This window comes from Podarcis gaigeae (genome assembly GCF_964106915.1).
Source record: "Podarcis gaigeae genome assembly, chromosome: 16".
Taxonomy (NCBI): Eukaryota; Metazoa; Chordata; class Lepidosauria; order Squamata; family Lacertidae; genus Podarcis; species Podarcis gaigeae.
This window is the reverse complement of record NC_139693.1, coordinates 7,615,969-7,627,206: the sequence shown is the minus strand read 5'-3', so window position 1 is coordinate 7,627,206 and position 11,238 is coordinate 7,615,969. Positions and strand designations below refer to the sequence as shown.

General features: G+C 45.1%; 1 protein-coding gene across 2 annotated transcripts; it reads left to right on the top strand.

Annotated features, from left to right (window-relative positions):
• The first annotated feature begins 6,721 nt into the window (after window positions 1-6,721).
• LOC310833038 (protein S100-A12-like) lies at window positions 6,722-10,655 on the top strand. 2 transcript variants are annotated; one of them, XM_083715396.1, is made up of 3 exons: window positions 6,722-6,959; window positions 8,698-8,861; window positions 10,308-10,655. In XM_083715396.1, exons 2-3 carry the CDS (start codon window positions 8,721-8,723, stop codon window positions 10,497-10,499), a joined length of 333 nt encoding a protein of 110 aa, XP_083571522.1. In that variant the 5' UTR covers window positions 6,722-6,959; window positions 8,698-8,720; the 3' UTR covers window positions 10,500-10,655. The 2 variants fall into 2 exon arrangements, with proteins under 2 accessions (XP_083571522.1, XP_083571521.1); XM_083715395.1 differs by lacking the exon at window positions 6,722-6,959 and adding an exon at window positions 6,989-7,121.
• The last annotated feature ends 583 nt before the right edge of the window (window positions 10,656-11,238 follow it).

The window sequence follows — 11,238 nt, the reverse complement described above, 5'->3', positions numbered from 1 at the left end:
CCCCCTGCTGAAAAAGTTTGCTGACCTATGTTCTAGTTGTTCCGTATTAATTCTTTCTCATTATCTCACAACTTAATTATATACTGCTAGTCCTTCTAACATTTTAACTTGTTTACAGTTATCCTTCAAATATTCTACAAATTTTCCCCACTCTTCCTTAAATGCTTCCCCCCCCTTCCTGATCTCTCGTTCTGTTAGTTAAACTTCCCATTTTTGCATAATCCATCAATTTCCACTCCCATCGTTCAGCCCGGACACAGAGATCCAGTGCCGAGGGCCTTCTGGTGATTCCCTCATTGTGAGAAGTGAGGTTACAGGGAACCAGACAGAGGGCCTTCTTGGTAGTGGCACCCGCCCTGTGGAATGCCCTCCTATCAGATGTGAAAGAAATAAGCAGCTATCTTATCTTTAAAAGACATCTGAAGGCAGCCCTGTTTAGGGAATTTTTTAATATTTAATGCTGTACGGTTTTTAACACTCAATTGGGAGCCACCCAGAGTGGCTGGGAAAACACAGCCAGATGGGCGAGGTATAAATAATAAATTATTATTATATAATTTTGTCTGCCGTTCTTCCTTTGTTGGTTAACTCTCCCTCCCTCAATTTCTGAGCAGCTGGAACCAGATCCAAGAACTGGCAGAACCAACGAATTCTAGTTTTGTCTCCATCCTCGTTCTCCTTACTGACATCCCCAAGGGCAACACTGACACCTAGAGAAGAGGCAGTTGACAGGCAGGACAAAGCCCAGGGCTGGTTGATAGTAAGAACACGCCTGCTGAGAGCAGAATGGGACCTGGCAGACCAGGTTTCAAGCTCCTGGTCTGCTGTGAAGCTCTCTGCATGTGACCTTCAATATCTTGAGTCCCCCTTCCTATCAGCGCGCAGAAAACACATTGTTCAATGATTCTTCAGGCACACAGCAAATACATTTCCTTTGCTCATAATAACTGAGTTAGACATAATATGGTTAAAATCAATGCCGCACACAGGAAGAAGAACTTGCGAATCACAAATTAAATACGTCAACATGAATTGAAGTTAAAAATATTGTAGCTGTTGCATAAGGGATTACTATTAAGATTGGACTGTAATTGGATTGAATAATAGTTTGAAAGCAGAATTAAAGGGAATTATTCAACCTTGAAATCTAGCATATGGGGGCCCACCTAAATTATGTAATTGGCTATTTGATTGATTGGTATTTGAATTTGTATTGATAAGGCTAATATTGGATTTTTAAGATGGAAACTAATAAAAATTATTACCCCCCAAAAAAGAAAATAACCATGAAGTTAATAGCATACGATCCTCATAAAATATTGACATAATGGCAAAATATTAGATAAGCTAAGAAATCCTAATAAAATCACAATTACCCAAATCAGCAAGGCTAGAACTGAACAACAAGCAAAAGGTGCTATGCTCAAAGGAAGCAATAATTACACTCAATTTTTTCCTTTGAAGGATATATTTTTTTCTTACCTTTCTCAATTATCAAAGAAAAACAAGACCGCATGCCACAAAAGATCCAGCTTTATGTGAGGATTTGATAAAACATATGCCCCCAATACATACCTTGCAACTTCTGCAACAACTTTGATTAAACAAAGCCTACTATCACCAAAGTAAAATAAGGTTAGAAACATCTTAAGAAAACTACATCAGAGGCAAACATTTGCTGCTTTTAATAAAGCGTATCAGTTGTGCAGACTTGTTATCGAAACCCAAGTTGTACAAGAATGTGTTTGGCTCACATTTGAGTGCGCTAAATGTATCCAGGTGAAAAATAACATTCGTTTCATCTATGAGCAGGGGATAGAGAAAGTTGGGCCAAGTCAAGATTTTCTTTTTGTAACAAGAGATATAAGGCTATAGGTTCAAGACAGGGAACAGGGACTGGTGATGTTCCAGTACGACTTCCCTCTGAAGACCAAGACAAAAATAGAAATACACCTTTTATTCCCATTTTAATAAATGTAATGGTGCCTAGGGGTAAGGAACCAGCCGAAATGGATGTAGAATTGGGGACATTTGCCACAGTTCTAGACAGTGCTTTTTTCCTGGGGGTACACATACATCTAAACATTTTGTGAATCTAAGTTTGGCCTCATTGAGGGGCAGTATTTCGACATGGGTAGGAAAATGAGAGTACCCCTAAACTTTTTTTTAGGAAAAAAGCAGTAGTTCTAGACCTCACAGAAAGCAGACCTATAAGGAGTGCCTCACAGTGCCAACTTGAATTAAAAAAATGTTGGGCCCAGGTAAGCCCAGCCCTGCAAAATCGATCACATGACACGGCACATTCAGACCATTTGAATGGAAATGCCCATTGACTTGGGGTGCATGCTGGCTCCCTCACATATTTTATTGGGGAGGCAAAGGGACCTCAGCCCTTAGGAGTTGGCTCCTTCTTCCCAGGGCCAGATTTAGGTTTGATGAAGCCCTAGGCTACTGAAGGTAATGGGGCCCTTTATATGTCCAGCTGTCCTTTGCCAACAACAAATTGTCGCTGTTTTTTGTGCTGAATATATGCTACATAGTAATGTATGGACCTAATAGGTATCTAAAGCCATTTGCGCATGTTGCCATGCAACCAGTCCATGCAGAATGTAGGCACCATACATATAGAAAGGAGCAAACCAGTGATATTTTAGGGAGCAGGCTAGCAGGCGGGGCCCATGACTTACATTATAGGTGTCACGGTCTGGTTCACGGGCGATCAAAGTCCCAGCTGGGGGTGTCAGGGCCGGGGGCAAGATGGCGGGGTGGGAGCAGGAACGGGAGTCCAGAAGCCAGGGGTCAGGAAGCCAAGGGTCCGAGGGTCAGGAAGCAAGGAGTCACGAAGTCAGGGGTCCAAGGATCAAGAAGCAAGGAGTCAAGGAGCTAAACGCAGCAGGGCAGTGAATGTGTTCCTGTGGAAAAGAGCCGAAGGGAAATGCTGAGCTTATATCCCTTTCTGGCTCTTGCCACCAGGTGCTGTGAGTTACCAATCGGCCTCACCTGTGCGGCTGCACCTTGCCTCTTCAGAACAAACTTAGGAAGGCCCCAGTCCTGCAAAGTCCTATTGGTCACAGGGTCTGGCTCCTGCATGCACACCTGACAAGAGGAGCCTACACAACACAAAACAGGGTTGCTGTATGCAGGTTTTATTTTATTTGGTTTTTATCTTATGCTTTGGAAATGTACACCCAGTTTCCCCCTCCTTTAATTTTTTTGGGGCCCCCAAGAGACTGGGGCCCTAAGCAATAGCTTGTTTAGCTTATACGTAAATCTGGCACTGCTCCTATGCCTCAAAGGGCATGTAGATGTGGTGCTGGTAAATGGCAGGCCATGTCTGGCCAGGACTTGCAGGCAGGAATGTCTACCCAACCCTGAGTCGTGCTGGCGCATGAATCTCTCAAGTGAAAACAACACCCCAAAATGCATCGTTGACAAGCTAAACTGTGTGCAGAGGAGGGTGACGAAGATAGCAAAGATCCTGGAAACCAAGTTTTATGAGGAACGGTTGAGGGAGTTTGGTATGTTTTCGCCTGGAGAAGAGAAGACTGAGAGGGGATGTGATAGCCATCTTCAAATATTTGAAGGCCTATCTCATGGAAGATGGAGCAAGCAGAGGTTGGGTGGTCACCTGTCAGGGATACTTCAGTTGTGATTCCTGCATTGCATGGCGTTGACCTCTGTGACCCTCGACATCCCTTCCAGCTCGACAATTCCTATTGGGAAAGATGCTCGGCTATAATATGTGCGTTAGGTCAAACTGCACTCAGCAATGGGTGTATTAGGAGAAATGGAGATGGGTTTTCATGGGGGCTTCAGCAAACCAATAAATCACCCGCTGATGTGGAAATACGGTATACAGAATGGAAGACTGGAGAAATGAGGAACTGGAATTGGTAGATAAGCCCATCCCTCGTTGTAGCCAGTAGTTGTTCTTGCCTCAGAGAAAGCCTATTGGCATGAATAGACATGAATGACTCAGGTCTATTCACTCCAGTAGGTTTCCACAGAGTGTAATTTGCTTGCACATAACCCACTGAACTCATTTCATCACAGCTGCAAATTTTTTTACCCAGCATGAAAAGTTGCACAACTGTTGGTGTTCCTTCCAAGAAGCAGCAAGCTCACCCATGCTCTCAGCTGCAAACCGTTTTAATTAATTTACCTTCATTACATTCTAGGAAGCATAGAAAGAAAAAATATTGCAGCTGTCGAAAGTATGTTATACACTTGAAAGAAACGGACTGGCACAACGTAAGATGGGCAGCTGATAAAAAGCTGAAGAAAAGCACCATAAAAAGTAGGATATATATATATCAAAAGGACGCGGGTGGCGCTGTGGGTTAAACCACAGAGCTAGGACTTGCTGATCAGAAGGTCGGCGGTTCGAATCCCCGTGACGGGGTGAGCTCCCATTGCTCGGTCCCTGCTCCTGCAAACCTAGCAGCTTGAAAGCACGTCAAAGTGCAAGTAGATAAATAGGTACCGCTCCAGCGGGAAGGTAAACGGCGTTTCCGTGCGCTGCTCTGGTTCGCCAGAAGCGGCTTAGTCATGCTGGCCACATGACCCGGAAGCTGTACGCTGGCTCCCTCGGCCAATATAGCGAGATGAGCACCGCAACCCCAGAGTTGGCCACCACTGGACCTAGTAGTCAGGGATCCCTTTACCTTTATATATATATCAAACACACACACACACACACACACACACACACCCCTATCACTGTAGTGTATCGCATATCCAAAACATATCCACCAGGCAGGTAAGCATGTTATTCATTCACGCAGGATCGATGAATTAAAAACAAATTACAAAATTTATACATAAAAATTCAAATGTATTTTACTGTTTTAGAAATATATCACATGAAAAGGAAAGGTGTGCCTACATCAAATAAAACTTATTGTATAGCGGTAACAGGGGTTCATAGAATTGTAGAGTTGGAAGGGACCCTGAGAATCATCTAGCCCAGCAGTTCTCAACCTGTGGGTCCCCAGATGTTGTTGGACTACAACTCCCATCATCCCTGACCACTGGTCATGCTGGCTAGACATGATGGGAGTTGTAGGCCAACAACATCTGGGGACCCATTCTAGCCCAACCCCCTGCAATGCAGGAATACAATGCATCTGCCCCATACGGGGATTGAACCCGCAACCTTGGTGTGACCATCACTACGCTCTAACCAGCTGAGCTATGCTGATATTGTTCTTCAATATTTGTAAATGTTATAAACTCAGACCACACCACAGTAAACATATCTTTCTCAATCTGACCCTGTACCGTAGGAGCAGGGCCGTCTTTTAGCATATGAGCTGCTGGGGTGCAAAGATCCGCCCAGCGCCCCCAAATTGACTATTATTGAGCTTTTTGGGGGGAGGGGGAAGCCAAAGTTGTTGACCTTTATTCAGGAGGGAAATCGTTCACCTGTAATGACGACGCAGTGGAAGAAACTACTTTTGTTTCCTGACTCATCGGGAAATATTTGACACTATGTAGTAACGGAGTGATGGGGGTATGAGGACTTTGCTACATTGCTTTTCACTGCCGCCGATCAAGAAGTGTACAGTAGGTATACATTTGGCACCCACCAGAATTCGGCGCCCAAGGGCCCTGCACCCCTTGCACCCCCAGGTAAAGATGGCCCTGCATAGGAGCCAACTCCTAGGTTGATGGGCATTACCATTCAAATGGTGTGCATGCGCCATATCATGCGATTGATAATGTGGGGCGGGGTTTACCTGGGGCCCACCCCAATATTTTATTTTGTTCAGTATTTTTATTCAACCCTGTTCTGTATAACCCTCATCTTGTTTGTTAATTTTCCTAAAAGCGTATTGCGCAGTCCCAGACAGCTTGGTACCAATTTGACAGTGTAGCGTCTGAGAAATATTTTCAATGCCTACCTATGGGCTTATCCACACTGTCCGTTTGCCCAGATCTGCGCTTAGAAGCTCCACATCAGAGCGTTTTGTTTTTGCCCCTCAGCTTCTGCCGAAAAGCTGCTCTTTAACGTTCCATCGGAACAAACTTCAATTTGGGTTTTCTGTTTGCTCCGATTGAGCTTTAAAGAGTGTGTTTTCGTGGGGAAAGCCCTCATAGCAAAAAAATAAAGGGTGCTTGGACATAGAGCTTTTAAGTGTGGACCATGTCCAGGAAGAGTGGAGGCAAACTAAGTGTGGGTAATAATAATAATAATAATTTATTATTTGTACCCCGCCCATCTGGCTGGGTTTCCCCAGCCACTTTGGGCGGCTTCCAACAAAGATTAAAAATACATTAAGTCCTATAACACTTCTTGCAGCTTGTAACAGGAGTCCAGCATGCTCCTTACTGCGTAAGTCTATGTTGCCTTCTGAAGAAAAAACACAATGAAAACAACTGTGGTTCAATCTGTCACTTTGTTGTTTTATTCATTTCGGTGAAAACAGATAACCAAAATGCTTTCACCTTTAGGCAATCCCACCATGCATGGAAATACCGTAAGTAACAGGAGTTTGGCGAGGATCCTGGGCGAATCACTGTGAACTTTCTAGGGGGCCAAACTCCACAGATTTATTAATTTCAAAACCCATTCCTGGTTCCTTACTAAAACCGAATTGAAAGAAGGCTTCACCCAGAGTTTGCTCCATTGATCTGACGCATTTCTTGTTCCCCTTTGATATTTTTAAAAGAATCTTAAGAACCTACAAAGGACCTTCACAAGATTCCACCCTCCTCTACTTCATTATCAGATACTGTTATTTCTTTTTCCAGAAAGGAAGAGTTGCCTACTGACTGCTTTTTATGCGGAAAAAACCAGCCGGATTTGTCGGAGTTTTACAAAGCTTTCAAAAGGATTGCCTCACAGGCTGTGCAAACAAGGTACTGGAAAATGACAGAGCCTGACTGGCCGTAGCAGGGGGGAAAAACCCTACAGCGGTGTGCAGCTGAAGGAAGAACACAGATATCTTAAGCAAGAGGTGAGTGGTGCAAGAGGGAGATGGCTTGAGAAGGATCAAAGGTTTTGCAACTGGGGTGGGTGGGAGCAGAGATCTGGACAGGGACTATAAGAAGAGGGGCTGCCACAGGGCTCACTACCACACCTTGGCTCATCCTAGCTCTCTCGTTGATCACCGACCGAGGTAAGCTGGAGAAGAACGGGAGGCCTTCTTGTGCTGCTTTCAGGTTTTAGTTTTTGCATTGGACGTTGGGTGCTAAATCTTTTTGAGGGTAGCAACTTGGGCAGGGATGGAAAACACGTGTCTGTCTCTCTGCCTATCTCTCTGTGGATACCAGATGCTGTTGGACACCAACACCCAGGCCTTCCTATCTCTAGATAGTCCTCCCTGCAGCAATAGCAGAGAGCATGTTAGAGAGGAATATTTCTCCTAAATGGACTTGGTGACGTTGATGGGCTCTATCTTCCATCATTCCTGACCATTGGCTATGCTGGCTGGCACTGATGGGAGGTGAGCCCATCTGGAGGGCACCATACTAGCTACCCTGGCTCTAAGGCAAGTCTTCCCAACCTATTTCTCGCCAGCTGTTTGGCATGACAACTCCCATCAGACCTAACACTGTGGCCAATGGCCAGGGATGATGGGAGCTGAAGTCCAAAATGACGGGAGGACACCTGGTTGGGTTAGGCTGTCTTAGAGCAGAGGCAGTCATTTTGGTGCTCTCCAGATGTTGCTGAACTCTGACACTCATCAACATTGACCATGGACCATTGGAATTGGGAGTCTTAACAGCATCTGGAGGTTCACCAAATTGACTCTGCTTGCTCTATGACAGCCTTTCTTTAACCTGGTGCCTTCTAACTGTTTTGGACCACAACTCCCATCTGCCCTGACATCAGGACCCTTGGCCAGAGCTGATGGGAGGGATCTGGATTCCAAAACATCTGGAGGGCAGAAAGGCTGTCCTAAAAGGATTCAGATGGACACCTAGCAGCTGGTGTGAAGAGGTTATGCTCTCCTGATTATATTTCCTTACTAAGCTAGCATTCTCTGTATTCTCTTGTCTTGAGCAGATTCTTTGCAAGTCTAGGAGATAATAGAAGCTAATGCTGGTGGCAGCAAAGGGGGAAGAGAGGAGTGTGAGATGCTTTGCCTCATGACCCCAAATATCTTAGCTCAGGTGTGGGCAACCTGCTGCTCTCCAAAGGTTGCTGAACTAGAACTCCCATTATCCCTGTTCATCAGCCATGCTTGATTTTGGATCTGGGACTCCAAAAACATCTGGAGGGAGAAGGATTCCCTACACCTGATTAGCTGATATTGGAAACTTGACACTTTCAATTTGAGAGGGTGTGTGTGGCAACAAAATGGCTGGACTTAGCTTTGGTGTGAATTCAGAAATAAGGGTGCGTCCACCAGGGGTGGCAAAACCAGGGTGTTCTCCAGATGTTGAGAGAGACAGCCCAACACCCCTGTTTTTATTTCCATTTCACTTACTACGACACCCCAAAATTTCATTATTTTAAGACAAGCCCAAAATATAAACTGCATGTCTGCATTAGAGAATTAAGCAGCTTTTAAGTAACTTAAACGAACAAGTTAAGTAATAAGAATCAAATTATGTAGCACTCTATTCCTGACCCAGCAGGGCTCCTCTTGCGTTTTTAAGAGTGAAAGAGGTCTCTCATCCTCATGGCCTGACTGTGGACGTTCTGGTGGAATCTGATAGGGCTCTTCTTACGTTCATATGTCTATCTAGGTTGCCAACCAAAAACCTTCAAAATGTCCAAGTCCAAGACTCAGATGCAAGTCCTGGCTGATCAGCTGATCGACGTCTTCCACAAGTATGCTGGGCAATCTGACACCCTCGACAAGCAGGAGTTCAAGAAGATGATCCTTGAGCAGTTCCCCGACTGTGTTGAGGTGAGGTGGAGAGAAGAAGGGCATGGGCAACTGCCGGGCACTTAAAGCCCTAGCTGGCACATTGGCATGAAGGTGCAGGGTATGTTAAGATGGCGAGGGACCAGCGTCTCCCTAAGACAGTGTTTTGAAGCATGTTCAGATGAAAGGAAAGTTTACTTAGGGATGAGTGGATATGTCCATTTCAGTCCCTCTCATGTCCTCCTTTCCCAATCTGAAATTCAGTTCTTCAACCAGCTTTTAAAAACTTTCTCCTGCTATCTACCAATAAACACATTTTAAAATGCATTTTTGCAGAATACACACCTTTTTTTTGCAAAACAATCTTCCCTGTTAGAATGCATTTTTTTTCCACGTTACTGTAGTTTAATGCATATACTTTTACCTATTACTTGGCTGGAGAAACACACTGCCAAATCCTGAGAACTGAGGATTTCAAGTGATGTCTGGGCTCTGAGCTGTGGACTGCTTGGGAAAGTGCTGGTTTTGTAGATTTGCCTTAAAATGTGAATTGGATCAAATTTCTCCCCCTCCCCTAAGTGTGTGTGTGTGTGTGTGTACACACACACACACACTTGTATACACATGGCTCCATCTCTGTTCACTCATCTTGCCAAACCCTCACAGCTCCTTCCACCCCCAACAGGGAAGGTGCAAAAAAATAGGGGAGTTCAGGCTTACTAAACCTACAAGGTAAGCCCCTCCCCACTCCATTAAGCAGCTCACCTGGGCTGGCTTGCCATTCCTCACCCTGCAGTTCGTGTGGCCCCCTATCAGTGGCTGCTCTAAAGGCGGAGCATGTCGACATTCTACATTTTGCTTTATATAGGAAGATACATATGGGGAAGTTGCAGGAGGTAGTGGGGTTCAGGACCTCTCATTCACCTCAAAACAATTCCTCTGAGAAGAGTCTGGTTTCCGGATCATGCCAAAAGCCTGTCTAGTCTAGAATCCTTCTCTCAAATATGCCTATGGGAAGGAAGCCTGAAAGCAGGACGTGAGTCTGGTTCTGAGTTAAACGCCTACCGATGTTACTCTGTGTTAATTTCGTTCTGCTAATCCGAACTACAACTTCCATCCATCTCAGTAAGGTTGGTTAAAGGCCAGGGAGGGTAAGATGTAGTTTGTTTTCTCCTGCCCTAGAGAGTAGGCTTCAAGTTACAAGAAAGGAGATTCCGACTAAACAGAAGGAAGAACTTTTTGAGAGTGAGAGCTGTTTGACAGTGGAACGGTCGTCCTAAGGAGGTTGTGGACTTTCCTTCCTTGAAGGTTTTGAAGCAGATGTTGGAGTGCAATCTGGATGCTTTAGCTGAGATTCCTGCATTGCAGGGGGTTGGACTAGATGATCCTTAGGGTCCCTTCCAAGTCTACAATTCTATGATTCTAGTGCCAGGAGGGCCACAGTTTTGTTTTCTGATAGCAATAAACTTCTACTCTCAATCCCTGCAGTGTCCACGTAAGAAACAAGCGAAGGAACAACTCTTTAATGAGCTGGATACAAACAAGGACAACGTAGTGAATTTTGAGGAATGGACCCGCCTGGTTGGAAGATTCCTCCATTGCTCCCATGAAAAGTTCCACCAACAACATGGCGGACAGCAGCAGCAGCAGCAGCAGCAGCAGCAGCCACAACAACAGTGAGAAGGAAACCCAGCAAATCCTTCGGGAGATGGTGCTCAGGGGCATGTGGGATGACAACCTTCTTAACACTCACCCCCTCCTTCCTACATTCTCTAGCTAGGAACGGAAACTTTTGACAATAAAATAAGAAATAAATATTTCACTTCGAAATCCTCAGACGTGTCATTTCTCCCCAGCTTCGGCAAGCTGTTGTCAAATGGGCTTTTCTGCACGGTATTCAAGCTCTTCTGTGGGAGAGGACAAGAGAGTTGCATTTTCACCTACCTTATAAGTTCATTCATAGAATCATAGAGTTTGCTGGGGAAGGGACTCTATGACTCATAGAATCATAGAGTTTGCTGGGGAAGGGTCCCTATACCCAGAAGCATCCCCTGCTGCGGTGGTTGCATCTTAGGACCTGGGAGACCAGAGTTCAGATGTCCACCTAACCATATATCTTTCTGGGTATGACATTGGGCTGTTTCACTGTCTCTCAGCCGAACCCACCATGGATGGGGGGTTGTCAGGATGGTAGATAGATGGTAGATAATTTTATTACGGTTGGAGACCAGCTTATTGTCAGGATATAACTAGGAGGGGAAGAACCATGCATGGTCATCCTGAGCTTAAGAGCCAAAGGCAGGTGGGACCAACTAATTCTAAGACTTCCCCATACTTCTCCTCTCTGCTGAGTTCTGTGGGGCTGGTGCCCATTGCAACCAATAGGGCTAGCAGCAAGTGCAGGCTAAACCAAATAATT